Consider the following 25,109-nt stretch of genomic DNA (forward strand, 5'->3'; position numbering starts at 1 on the left):
ACGACAGTGCTGATGCCATCTGTAATGCCCTCTAATCACGTCTCCTAAAGCCTGTCTTTTCCCTGAGAAAAACCCAACTTCACAAAATATCAATGGAACTGAACAAAGAATATGGTATTATGGAAAAATCCACATCAGCACTGGAAACATTTCAAGAAATATAAGGAAATTCTCTCAAGATAGAAAAACTCAAGCAAATAGAGCCAAGGACCTAGGAAATTTAAAGAAAATTGTTGCTTAGTAAGTAAATGGAAAATGCCCCCAGTAGAACCTCCCCCAGTGTTCCAGTCCTGAACTTCAGAAGGAGGACATGGTAGCCACGCATCCATTTTTTGCAGAGTAAATCTTGATTATACCAAACTTTCTGAGAAGTGCTTCGGGTACTGGATATCACACAGAAACAAGGAATCTTCAAAAAGACAATGAAGCCACAATTTGAGGGTTGAGAAAAAAATTTGTGCTTCAAGATTTTCATTTTGGGGTGTGAAATAAATTTATGTGCTAATTAACTGGAATACATGTGCAGGAACACCAAAAATCAGAAGTGACAGTACCCACTGTATTAATTTCCTAGGGCCGCCACAAGCAGGGTGTAAGTACCATACACAGGGTGACTTAATACTATAGAAATGTGCTGACTCACAGTTCTGGAGGCTGCACATTCAAAATCCAGGTGTCAGCAGGGCCATGCTTCCTCTGAAACTATGGGTAGACCCGCTCTTTACTTCTCCCTGGTGTCTGGTGCGTGTTGGCAATCGTTGGTGTACTCGGCTTCCAGCAGTAGCACTTGAATCTCCGCCTCTGTCGTCATGTGTAATTTTCCCCTCGTGAGTCTGTGTGCCTGTGTCTCTCCTTTTCTGTAAGGACGCCAGTCATATTGGATTCAAAGCCCCTCCTACTCCAATATGAACTTATCTTAACCAATTACATCTTCAATTTCTATTTCCAAATAAAGTCCCATTCTGAGGTTCTGGGGGTTAGGACTTCAACACATCTTTTGGTAGGGGTTGGGGGACACAGTTCAATCATGTGTCCTTGGAAAAAAATCCCTGAAAAATTTGTCTTACAAAGAGAGAAATTAATCATAGTAATTACTTCCAAGAAAAGGAAAGATTTAAAGGAAATGATGTTAAACAATGAAACCTGGTACAGCTAAACAATTGTCACTGTTGTTATAAAGCAATACACACATTAAAGTGAAAGTAAAAGTGCACAGTATAAAAAATAAAAATTCTATTCATGAAATTGGAGAAAACACCTGTGAAATATTGGAAGATGTGTTAGAAAACAGAAGGTGTGAAAGCACCCTACACTTCTCGTCTTTCACAGCTGGTGATATTGGATGTTACATTCTTTACAATGACATCATTAAAATTTTTTTTAACATTTCGAGTTAGTTATATATAGAATAAAGATAAGAATTTTTAACTTTCAAATCACAAAAAGAATATAAAAATGTAAAGAATACATGATCAGTATAATCACAGATAAAGGAAAACAAAGTGATAAAAAGCATGAAAAAGAGTAAGCATAAGTCAAAAGTAAGACTAAACGTACCAATATACATATAAATACATATTAATACCATGACTGATTAAAGTAATATTAAAACCCACAGTTTTAAATATAAGTTTATACTGAAAAACAACATAAAATTTGACTATGCATATGAGATGCACCTAAGCAGAGTAATAGAGAAACAATTTAATTTTAAAATATGCAATAATATACTAGAAAAATGCAATGTAGGGACAGCAGGGTGGGGAGTTTGGTGGTAACTGAAGTAATTTTAAAATCAGGCAAAATAGAACTTAATGGACAAAGTTCAGAGAATTCAGTGGAACCAGCACAGGGGATTAGGCTACATTAATAAAAGGCAGTGGATTCTACAGTGGAATTATGACACTTGCAAACTTTTATGTGAAACAATACAGCACCCAAATAAAACTAAAACTCTGAAAAATGCAAAAAATGGAAAAAATCTCAATTGCAATTCACTATGGTACCATTTCTCTTGTTTCTTTAGTAGATAAAAGGGAATACTAAGTAAGGATAGAGTGGTTTTGAAAAGTATAATCAATACGCTTGCTTTAATAGGTATACTTAGCACTTTGTATCTGATGAACAGAAAGTACACTTACTTTGCAAATATAAAGAAATTATTTATAAAAACAAATCAAAGCTTTTAATGAATTAAAAAATATAGAAGTATCACTGGTTACATTCAATGACAATGAAAAAAAATCTAGATGTTAATAACAAAGTTCAACCAAGCTCAAACAAAATCCAAACCACTGGAAATTTTAAAATAAAAACAACATCAAAAAGAACAACTATTTTATGAAAATATTACATCAAAGACAAAATTAGAACTCCAATTCTAGACTATTTAGGAAATAAACACTATAAAAATACTAAATGTTCAAAAGAATTGGATGTAAGAGACATATTTTAAGCAACCATTGTTTTTAAAAAAGGAATAAATATAAATCAATTTAGTATTCATCTCAAGAAGTGAGAAAAAAATTAAATCCATCTAAGGAAAGTAGAGGAAAGGAATTAACTACAAAATATAAAGTAATTAACTTGAAAGGGAAAATGTACAAATTGAATAAAATAAATGGACTTATAAACTTTTGGCCCAGAGTGAGGGGATGTGTGATCATAGACTCACCCACAGGCTTTGAAAGACACATCCCCAGGCTCCCATCCAGGAGACCCTGATTTATGTGATCAGAGCTGCAATGTTTATTATTTTTAACAAAGCTCCAGAGTTGATGTTGATGTGTTTCTTTCTCAAAAGACAGTAAATGTGGACCTCCTTTAAAAGGAAAAAAATCTCAATATATCTTATGTTGATATATTATTTATGTTATTTTTATATGTATAAATTCCTTATGTTTATAGTTCTTACACATCTGTAAAACCAAACACATTTACTAAGTAAGTACCATAACAACCAAAAGCAACATTAATTCACAGTGACTGGAGACGTTTGTTGTTGGAATTCATAGTTGGGAGATGACATTTTGTATTTTATACTTTCCTGTCTCAACACTTAAATTTAAGCCTGCGGGACTATCACACAAGCCATCACCATTATCATGTAAACCACTGTTACACTATTAAGGTGTGATCATCAACTTAGTTGTACACTTCAAAATGCATTATTAGTTAAAAAAAATTCCATCTATAAAAATCATTGCTGGGCTTCCCTGGTGGCGCAGTGGTTGAGAGTCCGCCTGTCGATGCAGGGGACACGGGTTCGTGCCCGGGTTCGGGAAGATCCCACATGCCGCGGAGCGGCTGGGCCCGCGAGCCATGGCCGCTGAGCCTTCGCATCCGGAGCCTGTGCTCCGCAACGGGAGGGGACACAACAGTGAGAGGCCCAATTAGCTAAAAAAAAAAAAAAACAAAACATTGCTTATTAGCTAGTATCCCTGCTACTAAAAGCATGTTCCAAACTGGCACAAAGGTGACTGAATCTGCATCAGCACAAGAAAGTGCTGACTGCTGGGTTTCTCTGGCTGATTACACTGACCCACTCTGCCAGCTAACTCACTTCTCCCACTGCTCTGTTCTACTCTAGCAGCTTCCATCCCTTCATTATCCCAATGTGCTGTAATATCATTTAGCCTGCACGTGGCTCCAGGGCATGGTTTTGCATTCAGTCCACCTCTGATCTTTGATCATTAGCATACAGCAATTAAAGTAACACCCTTAACCACTGCAGGAAGGGGTCTCATAGCATCAAGTCAGGATCTCAACAGTGGAAGCTAAAGTCTAACCTTATGATAAGGCTTTTCAGTGGCAGAAGTTTGTCTTTACAACTGGTAATCTGGGAAGGGGTTAATTATTGGCATTTTAACATTAAGCCTTTGCCCACTTAATGGGATCCACACATACTTATCTATCATGATATTAATCTTAAATAATGCATCTTTATATTCTATTGGTAACAAAATAATTGTAAACACAAATATACATTCAGATATTAAATCACAAGGCAGTTCTTGGTTATAAGATGATCCAGCATATACCAACATTTTTTTTTTTGCCATTAGCCATAATATCAATATATAAAATTCAAAAGTTCACAGAAAACTCATGGACCCCTGAGAGTATGTCTACTAATATCCAGTAGTCTGCAGAGCAATCAGAACCGCCGCTTGCCTGCAGGTCTGGGTTTACATAGACAAAAAGAGCAGATAGTCCTGGGCCCACTGTCCCTTTCTGGGCTCACCCACAGCCCAAAACAGTCATTCAAGCTGCAGACATCTCGCTCTAGTTCTTGGCTTTGACAGCATGTCAGACTCCTGCCTCAACTGGCCAGAACGAAAGCCACGCCACCCCAATTCCACTCTGCGTGATTCCCTTTTCCTACTTCCATCCTTTTTTTTTTTTTTTTTGTAGTTTTACATTTTACATTTATGTCTATGGTTCATTATGAAGTATGCTATATATAATATGTGAGATACTGGTGAAGATTCATTTCTTTTGCATAGGACATCCCATTATTCTAGCACAATTTGTTGAAAAGATATTTTCTTCTCCAATAAGTTGCCTTTATAACTTTGACAAAAATCAGTTGAGTACATTGATGTGTTTTGTTCCTTTGATCTACGTGTCTGTCCCTTTGTAAGGTACCAATTGGTAGACAAACTTGTTGAGAACCGGTTTATAGGAATAACCCCATAAGCAATGGTTCTGTATTTGCTAATCCAGTGTTTGTGGTAACTTCATAGAACATAACTACTGCAAATAAGGAGAACTGACTGTGAATACATTTTCAGCCTTTTCTGCTCCCAGGCGACCTTTACTGAGGAAGTTACTGGAAGGTAGTTTCCACCAAACAAGTGAAAACACCAATTAATAGGAAGGCAGGAAATAGGAAGAAGAAGATGCAACAGATGTGAGAAGCAATGGGAATTCTGGGATGATTCTGAGGATGATTTTGACCTCTAACCAGAGTTCAGTACAAAGAAATCCAATTGTTCTTGCTCTACCTTCCATGCTTATTGCCCGAATCAGCTGAGATCACTCATGTCACCCCACGGAAGCATTCTTCTCTGTTACCCCTGAGAGTTGGAGGTTGGCTATGTTGAGGAGCTTAGAAGAAAACATACCCAGAAGAAAACATACCCTGTTCCCACCCTATCCCCAACCATATTCTTGCTGGACCACACTACAGCCTTTCTAAAAGTTTTAACTATTTCACTGACCACTGACTTTCCCAAATGATGCTTTGGTAATGTTTCAGGTAAACTGAAGCCACGTTGTGATCCTGGGAAATATGCACATCAGCCTCTCTTATCCTGGAAACTTTTCTAACAGTGGCAAGATCGACCTGAGAGAGCAACTCTTAACACATCTAGATAGCATATTATTCTGTATACATAGATACATGGAAAAACTATAAATAAAACTAAGGAAGGGATTAGTAAATCCTTCAGCATAGTGGTTACCTCGGAGAGGACAGAGGAATGGGATAAAATCAGGAAGGCATTTCTAAGGGGCTGGCAATGTTCTATTCTTAAACTGGGTGATGTGTGCATAGCATTTGTTTTATTGCTGTTCAAACCACACAGGAACACATACACATAAACATACAATCAAGCACACAGTGTCACACCCTTTTCTGTATTCATCATACATTTAAGAAAACAATTTAAAAAATTAAAGTCTTTTTCAAATCCCCAAATAGAAAATTTGAGAAGCCCTAGTAAATGTTTCTGGACTCCCCAAAGCCTTGTAATAGTTGGATTTTTTGGCTCTATCATTGAAGATTTTGGTCAACGGTTATTGTAGTACTTTCATTGACATTGATCTCTTATTTTTTAACATAAAAGTCTTTCTATGAAAGATATTTTAACATAAAGGAGAAGGAAAATTAGGTCAGAATTTGGATAGGGGCATTTAGTTTAATAGTAAATCAGGTCATTATCTTAAGCTAAGAGCACTTAAGAGTATCTCTTCCCACCGGGGATCTATTCTATATTTTCTTTCATTTTCTCTTCTGGTTTTCTGGCTGTTTGCTCACTGTAGCAGTTCCTTTCACAGAAAGGTTTGCTTCAATTTGATAAAAATCTATTTTTTTCCGTAGTAGATTGAGGCAAAGAGAAATTCCTTACAAAGAGAAAAGTAATACGATGACAAAATCAATGTAGAGTAGAGGAAAATTGATCTAATTAATGGACATGTCTACATGGAGAAAAACATCAAAAATGGTGGAAGAGGGCTTCCCTGGTGGTGCAGTGGTGGAGAGTCCGCCTGCCGATGCAGGGGACACGGGTTCGTGCCCCGATCCGGGAAGATCCCACATGCCGCGGAGCGGCTGGGCCCGTGAGCCATGGCCGCTGAGCCTGAGCGTCCGGAGCCTGTGCTCCACAACGGGAGAGGCCACAACAGTGAGAGGCCCGTGTACCGCAAAAAAAAAAAAAAAAAAAAAAAAAAATGGTGGAACACATTGAATTAATTATTTAGAAAATTCCTATTTATACATGATAAGACAAATGGCCATTAACTAAAGTTGTGAAATACCCTATGTGTTCATCATTGCATTCTCTGACAGTCTTCCCTGAACTCAATTCTTGTGAGATATTTTTGTTTTCTTTTTTGCATGTGGAATTCATTTTAATTTTGTACAAATAGGAAGCCAAGACCGTGTCATGTTAATCTTTTATTTCCCAAGTTACTGCACATGTGCAACTCCTGTTCTAGTGTCCTTTTCTATGTCAATGAGTAAGGAAACAATACTCCATTCTTTAGAAATGAAATAAGTTCAGGAGTATCTTCCTAATACTGAAAATGAGTGTCTTGAGAGCTAGGTCAAAAGGATGTTTACTGATAATCAGCTGAATTAAGTTTTGGAATAATCCCACTGGCTGAGGAGTTGAACAAGCGGATTTGCACTAGACTTCCTGCAGTTTTTCCACCCTCTCAATCCAGAGAACACCTTACCAGACATCTTCATTATCCTCACTTTTCTACATTGAGAAACTTAGCTGATGGGCTGAGGGATCGTGTTGCAAGTTGCAAGAAAAAGATAAACATTTGAATGATGCCTCTGAAAGGAGATTCATTAGGGCTTTCCCTAGCCTTTTTTGCTAATTCATCCGTTTATTGTGGGTGAGAGGTGGGCGTGAATTAGAAGTAGTCTGAGGAAATTCTTGCTGGCTTCAAAAGGATAGAATAAAATCTTCCAAATTCTACAATGCATATTAGTCTTTTCCCCTACTTCATTATCTTGGGACCTTAAATAGATCAGTTTTAGAGAAATGAGGTGTTTTTATGTGCCCTGATATACGTGCACATATATTTTTAACTGTAGAATATATGTTATTTTCAATAAATGATCTTGAAATTTTCTAGTGGTCTTAGAATTATCACTTGCCTTCCATCCTCTGAGCATCCTCTCAGCATCCTCAAAGATGCTGTACATCTTTGTCATAACACTTGTGTTTGCTGTTAACTGTCTACCTTCTCTGCTAGTCTTTTCATTTCTGTGAGGTCAGGACCTGGCTCTCATATTCCCAATTTCCAGCCTTCAGTGAATACCTCAAATATATCCACTGAGTATATGAATGAATATTAAATAAGACTTACTAGTATCATGCTGATGTTGTGTATGCTTTATAAATGAAAAAATAATTATATTTTCTAACAAGGACAAAGCTTGAATCATTAAAGTGTGGTTTTTCTGAAAATATGTTCTATAGAAAATTAGTTCTATGAGATTTTAACAGTTAGCAAAACAAAAACCTCTCTTCTTATTTCATAATTAAAGCTATTTGGAGAGTTGGAAGTTGCCAGATTAAGCAAAATTGAACTTGTTCCTTTACTATGGGACATAGAAATGCATTTAATAGGTGAAAATGTTTTTAATAGAGTGCAAATCTGTAAGTGGGGAAAGAGTCCGCCTCATTTCTCAGACTTATTTGACTGAAAATAACCTTTTCAAGAAGCTTCCTGCAGGAATAATATTTCACTTTGGGAACTGCTGTGTTCAAGCATGGCATGTACTTTTGTTTAACTGAATATTCCATTTTAATTCATCTGCCCTTTGGCCTCATTTATGAACACATGTGCAACACGGATGTAGGAGGGAGACGAACATTGCTTGAGAACCCATCCCCATCATCATTCGGTATCTAGTGGCTCTTTAGCACTTGCAGTGACCTAGTGAGACAGGCTCCACCGTCCCTGCCTTACAGGTGAGGAGACTGAGGCTCCAGAGAGGTGACATAAGCTTTTCAATGTCAGTACAGCGAACGTATGTTGCAGGACAGGAGTCTACTTCAGGTTCACCTGGTTCCGATGTACAAGTTTGCTCTACTGATTTCATCAAGTTTAAAATTTGGGCCTTTCCATGACCTCTGTCCTCATGACTGGGAAATTCCATGGCCCCAGCAGCATCCCTGAGAGGGGCACCTGGAAGGGTCCTGCCTCCACGGCCCCTGGTGAGAGAGCCTGTCCCTTTCCTTCTCCTTGGAAAGTTTTCTTCTTTTCAGTTCCAGTTGCCTGCTATATTCTCTACTCTTAAATTCTTTGAAGCCTCCCCACTTCCTTGTGATGATTCCTTATCTTACTATTTCTTGTGGATTTCTCCTTTCTGAAATAACATTGCTTTTGTCTGAGACAAAGTTTGGAAGAAGGAGGAAACTTATTTTGAGTTCTTAATGTATGTTTTATGCCCTTCAGCCTCATTTGATTGGGAGTGTTTACCTTTTTCTTACTATTTATGAGTGTCTTTCATCTGCAAAGAATATTAACCACTGTGTTTTTTATGGATCACATGTTTTCTTTTATTTCCCTTTTAATTTTGTGGATAGATTTTTATAATGTACATAAGATTTAAATTATATATAATTATATCTAGTTATATATAGTCCCTTACCATTTCTTTTAGCGTGTTTATTCTTGTTTTTTTTTCTTAGACATTTTCAGGCTACTTAGACATTAGTTTAGAGCTGTGTATTCCTCACTTATTTTTGAATGTATTTTTTGTGCACTAGTGTATGTCAAATGCTGTTTAAACCACATATGTATAATTAAGTAAATGAATAAATAATCAAGTAAAAATGTAGTTTGTTATCCCAGATGCTATGCTCACTTTTACATTCTTGGCACCTGAAGGAGAGCCAGGCCTGCCTCAGACGCTCGGTGGATGCTGGTTGAGTCAACAGTGGGTGATCATACTGTACTACAAGGTTTATGGAGGATGTCCTTACTGTTCTTATAGGTTGGGGAAGAAATTTTGTTGAGCTGATATGGTAGGCCATTCAGGCAGTAAAAGTTATCTGTATTTTCCCCATCTAGCCAAAGAACACCCATTTTTCATATGTGAAGGAGAGAGGCAGCTTCTTTTTCCATTAAGGTTTGTATACAAGTGCCTAAGTAGAAAATGATTTTGTTGGCTTTCATTGAGACTTGTGTTCCTATCTGGAAAAGTCATACAGAAATGAAGGTTTCAGTCACTTTTATATATCCAAAAGGTAAAGTTGGATATTTAGTAAATAAAAATACAGCATATCCAGTTAAATTTGAAAAATAGCTCTAACTGCCAAATTTTTGTAATTTATTGGCAAAAGCTGAATACAGGACATTTAGGGCATCCTGATGAAGTCAATACAGGAAGCAAGAGAAATATGCAGGATGCCTGGCAAACTTACCATGAAGATTACCATCCTCCCTCTGCCCTCCCCTCAGAAAAAGGCCCCATACACAGATGGTCCCTGGTGGCCCTGCTCCTCCCATGCGCTGGGGCAGGCCCTACTAATGCCTGCTTTTGATGCTCCAAGATGGTTCTTTCTGAAGCATTAATTCAGTCGTACTTATTGAAGACTTACTAGATGGGAAGAGCTTGCTGAGCTCTGAAAGATATAAAAATGATTGAGAAATAGTACAGTTGTGGACTGCATGTCTGTGCCCCCACTATGGGAGTAATGTTTTTATGGGAAGAGGAAGAGAGACCAGAGCTTTCTTCCACCTGGAGCACACAGAGAAGAAGCACACAGGGAGATGCTGGCTGCCCTCCAGCCCAGAGAAGAGGCCTCAGAATGGAACCCACCTCACCATCACATTGATCTTGGACTTTTGGCCTCCAGAACTGTGAGAAATAAATTTCTATTGTTAAAGCCACCCAGTCTATAGTATTTCATTATGGCAGCCAGAGCTGACTTGTACAGCATTACCCTCAACAAGTTTAAAAGGAGACAAGTGTGTAAACACCCTAAGTATCATAAAAATACCATATTAGAGATAAAATGTTGTGTATGGTTGTACTTATTGATTTTTTAAAAAATTTCCCTTTCCCCACCTTTGCATCTCATAAAAATGTAAGCTCCATGGGACAGTGATTTTTATTTTGCTCACAGTTGTAGCTCCAGTACCTGACACAGAGTAGGCACTTTCCAAATGTTTGTCAAATAAAAGAAAGGCTTGGTGAACGACAAAAAGGAAATGTAAGTGAACTCTAACAGAAAGGATTAGAGATAATTCCATGAAGAAGGGTTATGAAGTTCCACGCAGTGGAGATGGAAGCACGGTTAGTTCCGTCTGAGAGAGCAGTGTAAACAAATACAGGAAGTCATGAATTTTATGAAAAGTCCAAAACAGGTGATAAATGGCATATATAGACTTAAAAAGTAGTTTGTATTATATTGTAGAGAAACCTGAAAGTCATGATGAAACTTTTTGAACTTTATTCTATAAGCTACTATTTCTCCATGGAAGTAAGATGATAGTAGGTATTCCATGAAAATGATGCTATGCAGCACATTAATTTGAAACATATTATTTTTTTATGCCTCTCTTAAAGATCAATTCAGATATAAAGGCCCTAAGGACTCCTGTAGTAAAACCAACTAACCAACTTACCAACCAAATACAAAAGTCTGTTTACTCTTAGTTAATGCAATCAATTCTCAGACTTATTTGACAATGGAATCTTTATCTCAAGGGCCATTTTTTTTTAACTTGTGGATTGAATGCTCTGGATTACCAGTCCCTGAAATCTGTGGAGACTTGAATTTTGCTGTGGCATCACCCATTCTTTCTACACTGTCCAATGACAAGTTCATAAAGTAAGGTTTAATGCAGCAACTTGCATTCTAGTCTAGCTTTGCAACTAATTCAGGTTATTTATTCAACCTCCATGAACATTATTTTGCAGCCATAAAATGAAGAGATTGAATAAAATCATCTTTAATTTCTATGATTTTATGCTCAGTTCCCTTGAGAAGCCTAGATTTCAGCTCAGTGAGAAAAATGTCCTTGAGATCTGAGGACAAGATGACCTCAGATACGGGATGATGTTGCAATTTCCTCAGAGACCTGCTTCCAGGCTATAACTTCTTCCTCTCTGGACACATCATTTGTATTCTAGCATTTAACAGTTGAATCTGCCTCCCATGCTGGACTTATTTCCCTGGAGAAGCAGGTGGAGCTCTCGGTATCAGCTTGGTCATAAACTTTTGCCAATTAGTTTGGAACAAAACTGTTGAGGTCACAATTCGCCAGATGATGAGGTTTTTCCACACTCTAATCTAATTTGTGGAATCTTTGCGGTTGTTCAGTCCTGATTATTATGATTAACATATAAATATGAGCATAATAAACATTATACGAAATGGTACTAGACAGCTTGATCAATTGTTTAAAAGTGACTGATTTAAATTGCTTAAAATAAGCCCTTATGCTTGACCATACAGTCAGAGGACATAAAATAGCACAAGAGCCCTTGTTTGTAATATAATTAAACAAATAATTATTCTCTGCTCCTTATAACCCACCAACCTGGCAAAGTGTGACTTTTCTGTTTATATATGAGGATAAGTCATATTTCCTACCAATCAAAATTCAAAATGGAAGAAAGGAGAGATCATAACAAGTGTTCTTCCTACATCATCCCTCCAGCTACTTATTTTCTCTTTCTAAATAAAACCAATGTTTAGTTTTGCCTTAAATGAGAGCATCTTATGCTTGTATGTACAAACTAATAATTATTTATTGCTCCACTTCTTTGCCCAAATTCTGTCATTTGTTCTGAGCCTTTGGCAATGTGCTTACTGATTCTTTTGAAAAGGTAGCAGTCATGACACTGCAGAGTATCATGCATCTTAGAATTGCCTTGAGTTCTGACCCGTATATCTATTGACCTACAGGCAGCCTCATACCCTCAGGTGCCATACTAACATCTTCAAATTTTTGTGAGTGTTAGGACTGAAGGAGGTTGAGAAGGTCTAAACAGTACAACTTGTAGTTTCCAAAATCCACCTGATTCTCAGTTGCCTCCTTCTCTGTACAGGTGGCTCCATCTTCAAGCACCTCCTTCCTCTTTCTTCACGTATGTGACTCTTACCCCAGCACTAAGACAGCTCTCCCTGAGTCTCCTTCAGTATATACATACACGCACGCCCCAGTCCAGTTGACTTAGGTGTTCTGCCTCTGTGCTCCCATGGCCGCTGAGCCACCTTGTCACATTGTGTTGTCATTGTCCTTTCACCTGTTTGCTCACTAATTTGAGGGCACGAATTAGGTTTTTCATATTTGAATTTTTATCTAACTCAAGGTCTGATAAATGCAAGGTTACTCAATAAATAAAGATTGAATAAATGGGAATAGAAAATATTAAGTTATCAGTGGAGAAAATGGGTTCCACAATTAGTTTATTTGCTTCTAAACCCAAGACTTGTTAGGAAAACACACACATGTACACACCACTGAACAGTACAGTCTAATGATTACCAGTTCTGTCTAGAGTCAGATTCTTCTCTTCCCTGCACTGACACTAAGCTGTGGGTCCTTGGGAAGTCTACTTAACCAGTCTGTGCCTCTTTTTAAGAAGCATAAAATAAGAATAATAATAGTCCTTAATTCATAAGTGTCTTATGAGGAATAAATGAATATATATATATATGAGAGAGAGAGGGCTTGAATAAGAGTTTAATAAATATTAATTATTATTTACTAAGTAATAATAGGGATTCGGAATCCAGAGTAATTTGGCTCAGATAATTTGACATAATGAACAAATTAATGTATAAATAAATAAATGGCTACTTTTAAATGTGTTCCTTCCATATTTCAGTGAAAAGTCATAACTTACTCATTTGCTCAGGACAAAAATCTGGGGATGATCCTTGACTCATCTCAGTGTCTCACCCACCTCCTCCTTCCATCTAATCTGTCACCCAGTTGTGATGATTCCATCTTCTAAATATCTCACAAATCTCTTCACTTCTCTCCAACCCTCTTGTTAGCTGCCCTATTCAAGGCCATGCTATATCTTCCCCAGACTACTTCCGGAGCCCCTAATCTAATCTTGCTGTTTCCAGCCTTGTTCCTTTTCTATTCTATTTCCATATTGCAGGCAGAAGGGATTTCCAAAAAGGCTATTTTTAAATTATATAACTCCCCAGATGAAAACCCTTCCAGGATTCTTCCTGAGGTCTTAGTTCCTTAACTTGTATTGCAGGATCTGGCAATTTGTGGGTTTTGCCCATGTCTCCAATTTCCTGTCATTCTCAACCTTGTACTCTACACTTCATCCATACTTTCTGTTTTTGCATTGGGCTGGACTCCTCTTGAGTCTAGTCTTCTGCTGAAACAATTTATCTTTTCTCCTCCACTCCCTATTCTTCTGAAAATCTCATTGGAATTCTCAATTATTTTCACAAGGGTAAAGAGATTCTGATACCAAAAAATTGGATAACTGCTTCCCTAAGGTAGTGACTTGGCCAGGATAGCCTAGAGTGAGCCCACAACCAATATGCCTACACGTTCTATAGGAGGTGTCCTGCTAGTCAGAAGGACAGAAACTTCAAAGGTGGCTACCATTAATATCCTCTGAGAGATAAAGTTAATGAATGCATGAAACACATAAAGAGATACTATTAAAAAATAAAGATGAAAAAGAAGAAGATATTCAAAGTACAGAAAGAGCTCTTAGAAGTTAAAAATGTGACAACAAAATTGAAAGACAGAAGGAATGAAAGATAGAGCACAGGAACTCTCTAAGACAGCAGAACATAAAGAAGACAAAATGTAAGAGACCAGAAATTGAGAAGATTTTCTGAGACATCCAACAGCTGAAGAATAGAAATTCCAAAAAAAGGAAGAAATATATTAAACAGAAGAGAGGAAATAATGAAAGCAATGATTCAAGAAATTTCTCAAGACTGAAGGATATGAGTTTCTAAGCTAAAGGCACACCTGAACACCAGTGTGCCCAGCACCAGCATGCATCGTTGCAAAACTTGAGGAAGAAATAGTTTCCAAACAAACAATTAAGAATCAAAATAGCATTGAACTTGTCAACAGCAACACTGGAACACAAAAGATAATGGAGCAGTGTCTGGAGGGAACATCAATATCCTGAGAGAAACAGCAACACTTGAATCTATAATTCCCAGTTGTCTTTATGTAATACTTGATTTTTCTTACTGTTTCCTCATTCTTTGGTTGCAACTACTAAATAATATAAAGCAGCCAAAATCCTGATGATTAAAGAGAGCAGAAAGCCAACATAATGGAAGGGGAAAGATGACAGCACTGTCCTCTCCAGGGTGGCCTTTATGGAGTTCAGCATTACAGTTAACTCAGGACAGTCTTAGACATTGTATAAAGACACAGTAATGGGATAAACAGTCTCTGAATTACAATGGTTCGACCTAGGATTTTTTGACTTTACAGTGGTGTAAAATTGATACGCTTTCAGTAGAAGTTTCACTTTGAATTTTGATCCTTTCCCTTGTGAGAATGATGCAGTCTGATCCTCTCTCCTGATGCTGGGCTGTGGCAGCCACAGCTCTCTCTCAGCCCAGGATCATGGGGTGATAACAATTCTATAACCAGACAACAATTCAGTTTTTCACTTTCAGTATAGCATTCAATAAATTATTTGAGATAGTGCACACTGTATTATGAAATAAGCCTGTGTTAGATGATTTTGCCCAACTATAGGCTAATGTAAATGTCTGAGCATGCTTAACATAGACAGGCTAAGCTATGATGTTCTGTAAGTTAGGTGTATTAAAGGTACTTTCAACTTACAATATTTTCAATTTACAGTTGGTTTATTGGGTTGTAACCCCATTGTAAGTCAAGGAAGATTTGTACTTTCAGCTGGTAATGGTTTTTCCTCTTTGTTCAGCAGTGCATCTCTATCTAATTAATCCTTTACTCTGGAAGGGACAGGTTATGCATGATTAATTTTTAAACTATATAATAGTTGATTTTTTAAATACATGCAAAATAAAGTAAGTAATGAAGCATAACAACAAGATGAAAAGTTGGGAACCCAGCTGCTAACTTAAAAACTAAAGTATTATTTATACCATTGCATCATCTTTCATACTCTTTCTCAGTCCCATTCCCCTGACACCATACAGAAGTAGCCACTACCCTGAATTTTGTTTTTATTATCCCCTAGTTGTAAAACATCTAAAGACTAAATACCCATATGATACAATTAAGACATTTTTCTATATCCCATTTTTAAAATCCAATTAGAATTACAAAGAATGAAAATACAGGGAAAAAACCCCACTCATCTTTAATAAAGCGAAGAAGTAGCTATAATAGAACATTAATCACAAATTATGAAGCCTAATCATGTGAAATCAAGACCCAGGGAACATAAGGGAGCTGAAACCTAGCACCTAGTGCTTCAGACTTAAAGCAGGAGGCAGTTTCTTTAAGAGTGTTATCTAGGAAGGGTGGCCAAGATGGCAGAATAGAAAGACTCAGAGCTCACCTCCTCTAAACAATATGCTACTAAACAACCAATGGATCACTGAAGAAATCAAAGAAGAAATTAAAAAATACCTAGATACAAATGAAAACAAAAACATGACAACTCAAAACCTATGGGATGCAGCAAAAGCAGTTCTATGAGGGAAGTTTATAGCAATACAAGCTTACCTCTGGAAACAAGAAAGATCTCAAATAAACAACCTAACCTTACACCCAAAGCAACTAGAGAAAGAAGAAAAAACAAAACCCAAATTTAGTAGTAGGAAAGAAATAATAAAGATCAGTGCAAAAATAAATGAAATAGGGACAGAAAAAATAAAGAAAAGTTCAATGAAACTAAAAGCTGGTTCTTTGAAAAGATAAACCAAATTAATAAACCTTTAGCCAGATTCATCAAGAAAAAAAGGGAGAGGGCCCAAACTAATAAGATCAGAAATGAAAAAGGAAAAGTTACAACTGAAACCACAGAAATACAAAGTATCATAAGAGACTACTAAGAACAACTATACACCAATAAACTGGACAACCTAGAAGAAACTGACACATTCTTAGAAAGGTACAATCTCCCAGAACTGAACCAGGAGGAAGTACAAAATATGAACAGATCAATTACCAGTAATGAAATTGAGTCTGTAATTTAAGAACTCCCAACAAACAAAAGTCTAGCACCAGATGACTTCACAGGTGAATTCCATCAAACATTTAGAGAAGAGTTAATGCCTATCCTTCTGCAATTATTCCAAAAAAATGCAGAAGAAAGAACACTTCCAGACTGATTCTATGAGGCCACCATCACCCTGTTACCAGAACCAGACAAAGATATCACAAAAAAAAGAAAATTACTGACCAATATCACTGATGAACATAGATGCCAAAATCCTCAACAAAATACTAACAAAATGAATCCAACAATATATTAAAAGGATCATACACTATGATCTAGTGGAATTTATCCCACAGATGAGTAGTTTTCAATATCCACAAATCAGTCAATGTGATACACCACAACAACAAACTGAAGAAAAAAACCACATGATCATCTCAGTAGATGCAGAAAAACTTTTATAAAATTCAACATCCATTTATGATAAAAATTCTCCAGAAAGTGGGCATAAAGGGAACATATATCAGCATAATAAAGGCCATATATGACAAACCCACAGCTAACATTGTACTCAATGGTGAAAAAGCTGAAAGCACTTCTAAGATCAGGAACAAGACAAGGATGCCCACTCTTGCCATTTTTATTCAACATAGTTTTGGAAGTCCTAGTCACAGCAATCAGAGAAGAAAGAAAAATAAAAGAAATCCAAATTGGAAAGGAAGAAGTAAAACTGTCATTGTTTGCAGATGACATGATACTATACATAGAAAATCCTAAGGAGTCTACCAGAAAATTACTAGAGCTAATCAATGAATTCAATAAAGTTTCAGGATACAAAATTAATGTACAGAAAACTGTTGCATTTCTATACATTAAAGACAAAATATCAGAAAGAGAAATTAAGGAAACAATCCCATTTACCATCACACCTAAAAGAATAAAATACCTAGGAATAAACTCACCTAGGAACAAACTCACCTAAGGACGCAAAAGAGCTTACTCTGAAAAGTATAAGATGCTGAAGAAAGAAATTGAAGATGACACAAACAGATGAAAAGATATACTATGTTCTCGGGTTGGGAGAATCAAATTGTTAAAATGACCATACTATCCAAGGTGATCTACAAATTAAATGCAATCCCTGTCAAAATACCAATGGCATTTTCCACAGAACTAGAAGAAATAAGTTTACAATGTGTATGGAAAGACAAAAGACCCTGAATAGCCAAAACAATCTTGAGAAAGAAGAAGAGCTGGAGGAATTACATTTCCTGACTTCAGACTCTACCACAAAGCTATAGTAATTTTAATTACAGTACGGTATGGCACAAAAACAGAGACATAGATCAAAGGAACAGAATAGAGAGTATTAAAAAAAAAAGAGAGAGAGAGGGAGGAGTGGAGAGTAACTCTGAAGTTTGGCTGGAGCAACTGGAGGGCTAGAGTGGCCATTGCCTGTAATGGAGAAGATAGTGGGTGGGTCAGGTTTTATTGGGAAGACCAGAAGTGTGCAGTAAGGTCATAGTGCATAGATGGTATTAGAGGCAAGACCTGGAGTAGAATCATGAAGGGAGTGAAGGTGGGTAAAGAACAAACAGGTTTAAAAATGGAGCCCAATATTGAGAATTTAGTGATCTAAAAAAGAACAAACAAAAGAGATAAAAAGATAACCCAGGAGTAGAAAGATGTGTGCTCACTCCCTCTTGCCAGAGCACCAGAATCACAACTAAACAATCATCTGAACAGTGATCAATGTCATTGATCAATGTCGAGCTGAACAATCATTGACAGGAAGACACTGGAACTCACCAAAAAAGATACCTTACATCCAAAGACAAAGGAGAAGCCACAATGAGATGGTAGGAGGGGCACAATCACAATGAAATCAAATCCCATAACCACTGGGTGGGTGACTCACAAACTGGAGAACACTTATACCACAGAAGTCCACCCACTGGTGTGAAGCATCTGAGCCCCACGTCAGGCTTCCCAACCTGGGGGTCTGGCAATGGGAGGAGGAATTCCTATAGAATCAGACTTTGAAGGCTAGCGGGATTTGATCGCAGGACTTTGACAGGACTGGGGGAAACAGAGACTCCAATCTTGGAGAGCACACACAAAGTAATGTGCACATCAGTACCCGGGGGAAGGAGCAGTGACCCCATAGGAGACTGAACCAGACCTACCTGATAGTGTTGGAGGGTCTTCTGCAGAGGTGGGGGTGGCTGTGTCTCACTGTGAGGACAAGGACACTGGCAGCAGAAGTTCTGGGAAGTACTCCTTGGCATGAGTCCTTGCAGAGTCCTCCATCACCCCAACCAAAGAGCTGGGTAGTCTCCAGTGCTGGGTAACCTCAGGCCAAACAACCAACAGGGAGGGAACCCAGTCTTACCCATCAGCAGACAAGCGGATTAAAGTTTTACTGAGCTCTGCCTACTAGAGCAACACCCAGCTCTACCCACCACCAGTCCCTCCCATCAGGAAGCTTGCACAAGCCTCTTAGATAGCCTCATCCACCAGAGGGCAGACAGCAGAAGCAAGAAGAACCACAATTCTGCAGCCTGTGGAAAGAAAACCACATTCACAGAAAGAGAGACAAAATGAAAAGGCAGAGGAGAACTACGTACCAGATGAAGGAACAAGATAAAACCCCAGAAAAACAACTAAATGAAGTGGAGATAGGCAACCTTCCAGAGAAAGAATTCAGAATAATGATAGTGAAGATGATCCAGGACCTCAGAAAAAGAATGGAGGCAAAGATTGAGAAGATGAAAGAAATGTTTAACAAAGACTTAGAAGAATTAAAGAACAAACAAACAGAGATGAACAATACAATAACTGAAATGAAAACTTCACCAGAAGGAATCAATAGCAGAATAACTGAGGCAGAAGAACAGATAAGTGACCTGGAAGACAGAATGGTGGAATTCAGTGCTGCACAACAGAATAAAGAAAAAAGAATGAAAAGAAATGAAGACAGCCTAAGAGACCTCTGGGACTGCCTGGGTTTAAATTTTGAGTCTGCCAATTTCTAGCCTTATGACCTTGAGTGAGTTACTCAAACTCTCTGCTCTTCTGGGTCTTCTTTTGTAAAGTAGTTATTATAATTGTATCTAGCTCATTAAGTTTGTTTGAGGTTAATGAGTAAATATATGTGGAGAATTTAGAACATTGCTTGGCAAATAAATAAATAAATAAATATTTTAAAATTAAAAGAAATTTAAAAAATTTTAAAAGAAACAAAACAAAACAAAAAAATGTAGAACACTGCTTGGCATATATAAATGCCCTGAAAACTCAGTTTTAAAATGTTAGACCAAAGGATGAAGAACAAATGATCCTATGCTGTTAGATGCCCAAATAGTATTTAAAACTGCAATATTTATTTCTAACAAAAGTATAAATAACCTCTTAATAGAAAGAAAATCCATAACCTAAAAAGCAAGTGGAAAATTACAGCAGCATCACTTTGTGTAATTTTTGCAAGCATCATTCTTAATGGTGAAACATTAGAATTGATTCCATGAAGTCAGAGAATACAGAAATGTGATCTCTTAATGCTACTATTCATCCCTATTCTGGAGGTCTAAGACAGTGGAATACAATAAGAAAAACATGAGGTTAAAAAAAATGAAATGGCTACAGTCTTTGGCAGATGCTGTGTTTATATAGAAATTCTCAAGATACAACTAAAAAAAGAAAGAGAAATATCAATTGTTCTCCTATATAGTAACAATACACAATTATAAAGAAATAATACAAAATAATTCAACTTACAATAATTCAAACTATAAAATTTCTAGACTAAACATAAGAGTTGCATAAGATATCTATGTGAAAACTATACAATTTATGAAAAAACTAAAAATAAACAAATGAAACGATGTTCATGGTAAGGAAGATTTATCATATTAAACATGTTAATTAATCTGGAACTGCCCTGTAAAACAAAAAGTCTTGAGATAATTTTTGTAGAAATAGAAAAACTGATTTTGAAGTTAATCTGGAATAGTGATGTGAAGGATTAGTCAAGGGAAGTTGGAAGAAGATTAATAGTGGAGCAAGATTCCCTCATCCCAGTTTATCCCACCAGAAATCAAATATATAATGAAACTAAGGTAATTAAAACTGCATGATTATGTAAGAATTGAAAAGAGATCAATAGCATATACCCATGTGAATCCAGAATTTTTAGTATTCGATAAATGCAGCATTTGAAATCAGTGTTATAGAGCAGGGGTCCCCAATCCTGTGGGCCATAGACAGGTACCAGTCCATGGCCTTAGGAACTGGGCTGCACAGCAGGAGGTGAGTGGCAGGCAAGCGAGCGAACCTTTCTCCCCATCACTCGAATTACCACCTGAACCATGCCCCCCTGCCCCTGTCCGTGGGGAAAAATTGTCTTCCACGAAACTGGTTTCTGTTGCCAAAAAGGTTGGGGACCGCTGTTATAGAGGACCCCAAGTGGATACTATTGTATACCAGCAATTGGAAGATAAATCAGTGTAGTCTCATAGGAGGCCAAGAGCCAGGCGTGTACATCTCTTCCCAGCTGCCTTCAGTGACACCATGTCGGTAGCTGTGGTGGGAGTATTTACAGAAACTTACAAATGCTACAAATCAGGGATTTCCTCTCAAGACCATCCCATGCTCCCCACCCCTACCCCCATGAATCAGTCAAATATTTATTAGCACACTAGTGCATATAGCCTTTGAATAAAACAATTCTACTTGTAACAATACATCCTATAGAAATTCTCAGCCTTGTTGGATCAGTTCAGCTGAAAGTAAAAGAATGACCAACCCAAACTGAATTACATTATAAGGACACTTGCTATTTCACAAGGTGGGGGTTTGGAAGCCAGGCGTGAGCTGATTGACTCAGTGGCTTCGTGGTGTCATCAGTGACAGGTTCTTTTCATTGCTCTGTTCTGTTGCACATAGAATTTGCTTCATCTTAAGGCTGGTTACTCTCTTGATTATGAGATGGACGGTCCAGTGTGGGAAGAGAAAAACCTCTCCCTTGACCACAGGACCTGTTTTTCTGTGACTGGGCCCGCTCAGGTCAAGACAGTCACCAGGGCAAGGCACACTCTGAAGCCTCAGTCTCCTCAGGATGTGCTGGGAAATGGGGATTCGTGTGGCCAGTTGAATAAAGTCAGGATTCTTCTAGGCCCAGGTATACCTCCTAGGTACAAAAAAAAAAAAAAAAAGGATAAAAAGGAAAATCTTCAAAATAAAAATGATAAGTGTTAATTGTAGAAGCACGTTTATTTAGAATAACACAGCACTCGTGTATCTGTGCCTCTGTGTGTGTGTGTGTGTCTGTCTGTCTGTCTTAGGGAAACAATGGTACCAGCCTTAGTTAAGGCCCTCATATATTGCACTACTGGGTTGCATCATTTGTGGGCTGAGGCTGCCCAGTAAGAGGAAGGAGGAGAGCGCAGCTGGGGGCCTTCATTCTCTACCCTTACAGCTTCTTTCAGGATGTTCTTTAAAGGACACATATTATGCTTTTCTTGAAAAAAAAACTGTAAAGGTAGTTTTCTTTTTGAAATATGATTTTGTGTTTCATAATGCAATAGAGTAAGAATTTTTATCATCTCATTTATTTATTGCCTTGAAAGGACCATTCTCTCTTGCTATGGGGAGCCCACTGAAATTTGACAAAATGTTATCATACATATTTTTAAATTACATTCAGCTTAAGTGTAATACCAAACAATGTATCTGCCACTTTCTATCATGGAATATCCAGCCTCTATGAATCCTGTTGGTGTATATATTTTACCTTTACTTGCATATGAATATCTTCATTTAGTGGTATTCTGAGTTTGCATATGATTTTATATCTTAGTTTTCAAACTTAGTACATTATAAGCTCATATTTATGTGTTCCTATATGATTTCAAAACTATAATATTGCAGTGCTGCATCCTATATTATATTGATCAGATGGGGTTATAAGAAGTTCCCTGGGTTTTAATCTAAGTCCCCCATGCCTGCACCCTGGAAAGGAAAGATTGTGAATTCTGCTGAGATGTTTCCAAGATTCAGGACACACCACTACACCAGTGTGTGCTCTGATGGGTGTTTTGTTTTGTTTTATTTCTCTCTCTCGGTTAAAAAAGAAATCAAGTCCGGGGCTGAGTTCAAGGCATTCATGGCTCGGAACGCAGCCAGGCTGTCTGTCTTTGGAAGTGGGCTCCTGCCTGGGGAGGGACTGAGGCCCCGTGCGCAGCTCGGCGCAGACCCTGCGCCTTCGGTGCCAAGTCAGCCGCGCTCTCCATTGAGCCGACGAGGACCCGGCGCAGCTGCTGATGTTGCAGTGTCAGCTCTGACACCGGGTCACCATAGCGACGGAGGCGGCTGCCAGAGAACCCTGGGGGCGAAACCCCTCCTGAAAGGACAGGAAAGTGACACTGGCCAGTTCGTGCCCAAATACCGGTTAGGTAGGAGACAAAGCGGGTTACAGATCAATATAAAAAGAGAAAAAATGCAAATCAGTGTCCTAGAGCGACTAAACAAATTATATTAAACCAACAAATAATTACGGGTCCCCAGTATTTCCAGGCGGGAGACAGAGGGCAGGCTGGGGAGGGGGTAAGGTTGGGGTTTCAATCTCAGCTCTAAGGTTTGATGCAAAATTTGGCAAAGCTACAATGCTAATTTGTAAAGTGCATAAAATAATGTTTACCTTAAATGACGTGTGGAGAAAATTAATGAAAATATCAGGTGTAAAGTGCTAGGGACTTAATGAACAAGCCAACACCCCTGGGAAACAAGAGACAGTTAAGAAAGAGATTAAGAGACACTTCGAAGGAATGACAATCGATGTTCCTAATTGTGACCCTCAAAAAGTGTAACATTTGGGGCTTCCCGGGTGGCACAGTGGTTGAGAGTCTGCCTGCCGATGCAGGGGACACGGGTTCGTGCCCCGGTCCGGGAAGATCCCACATGCCACGGAGCGGCTGGGCCCGTCAGCCAAGGCCGCTGAGCCTGCGCGTCGGGAGCCTGTGCTCCGCAACGGGAGAGACCACAACAGTGAGAGGCCCGTGTACCGCAAAAAAAAAAAAAAAAAAAAAAAAAAGTGTAACAGTTGAAGTCCCTTACGAATCATGACAGAAAACCTGATTTCTGTTTGTGTAGTTTTGTTATTAGGTTTATTTTACTATGTATTCCTGAAAGGCACTCTATTTGGAGTATACATCCTATCATAAATATTTAATTATCTGAAAAATTAGACCAACCAACATTCTCTATCTTATTTGGATTATTTACTGTTATTAATTTTAATAAAAAAGCTACATTCTCTTTTTTCCCCCTGTTATTTCTGATTGTAAAAGAATTGCCCACTCAGTAGAAAATTTGAGAAGCAGTTGAAGCTATAAAAATGCAGAGAAGGCAATATCTATAACTCCTTGCCCAGGAAAGCAATTTTAACATCTGGAATATTTTTTCAAGAGTTTTCCTTATGCATACTTTTGAGTAATTGAATTCATATTGTACATACTTTAAATTTTGCTTTTGACTTAGTGGTATTTAAAGGCATTTTTCCCTGCCTTTAAATTAAAGGGAAATTAAATTAAATTAAATTTTTAAAGTTGCATTTTATTTCTTTGATATATTATGATTTAATTATCTATGACTATATTACAGAGAGTTTTAAATGTTTTCTTTTTTAAAAATAACCCTAAGTTGAATATATTTGGCTTAAACACCTGTCCATATTTTAGATTATTTCCTTAGAATAAATTCCTCAGAAGTGGAATTACTGTGTCAATATGTATGAAAAATTACCCCATTCTTGTTAATATTGCCAAAATTCCTTTCAGAAAAGTTTCTGCTTGACTCTTACTAGCAATATCTGAGGGCACTCAATAACTTCTGTTTACTTCATCTTTGTACCTTAACATTTGAAATCATCTCATTTTTTTTTCCATCTTTATTTTTTATTTTTTTTGCTTTATAACAAATTTAATCAGTTATACATATACATATGTTCCCATATCCCCTCCCTTTTGCGTCTCCCTCCCACCCTCCCTATTTCACCCCTCTAGGCGGTCACAAAGCACCGAGCTGATCTCCCTGTGCTATGCGGCTGCTTCCCACTAGCTATCTACCTTACGTGTGGTAGTGTATATATGTCCATGCCGCTCTTTCACTTTGTCACAGCTTACCCTTCCCCCTCCCCATATCCTCAAGTCCATTCTCTAGTAGGTCTGTGTCTTTATTCCTGTCTTACCCCTATGTTCTTCATGACATTTTTTTCCTTAAATTCCATATATATGTGTCAGCATACAGTATTTGTCTTTCTCTTTCTGACTTACTTCACTCTGTATGACAGGCTCTAGGTCCATCCACCTCATTACAAATAGCTCAATTTCGTTTCTTTTTATGGCTGAGTAATATTCCATTGTATATATGTGCCACATCTTCTTTACCCATTCATCCGATGATTGACACTTAGGTTGTTTCCATCTCCGGGCTATTGTAAATAGGGCTGCTATGAACATTTTGGTACATGTCTCTTTTTGAATTATGGTTTTCTCAGGGTATATGCCCAGTAGTGGAATTGCTGGGTCATATGGTAGTTCTATTTGTAGTTTTTTAAGGAACCTCCATACCGTTCTCCATAGTGGCTGTACCAATTCACATTCCCACCAGCAGTGCAAGAGTGTTCCCTTTTCTCCACACCCTCTCCAGCATTTATTGTTTCTAGATTTTTTGATGATGGCCATTCTGACTG

At 37.8% G+C, this 25,109-nt stretch overlaps 1 protein-coding gene across 1 annotated transcript in view; it reads right to left on the reverse strand.

Annotated features, from left to right (window-relative positions):
• Positions 1-22,521: 22,521 nt before the first annotated feature.
• Positions 22,522-25,109, reverse strand: part of LOC308622290 (uncharacterized protein) — a gene marked incomplete at both ends in the record, with an annotated part of 132,232 nt that continues 129,644 nt past the window's right edge. The window contains one exon of the mRNA XM_081243655.1: positions 22,522-22,760. Within this exon, the coding sequence (XP_081099781.1) occupies positions 22,522-22,760 (239 nt within the window). The remainder of the gene's footprint in view (positions 22,761-25,109) is intronic.

The sequence above is a fragment of the Mesoplodon bidens genome, assembly GCF_964165515.1.
Source record: "Mesoplodon bidens genome assembly, chromosome: 9".
Taxonomy (NCBI): domain Eukaryota; kingdom Metazoa; phylum Chordata; class Mammalia; order Artiodactyla; family Ziphiidae; genus Mesoplodon; species Mesoplodon bidens.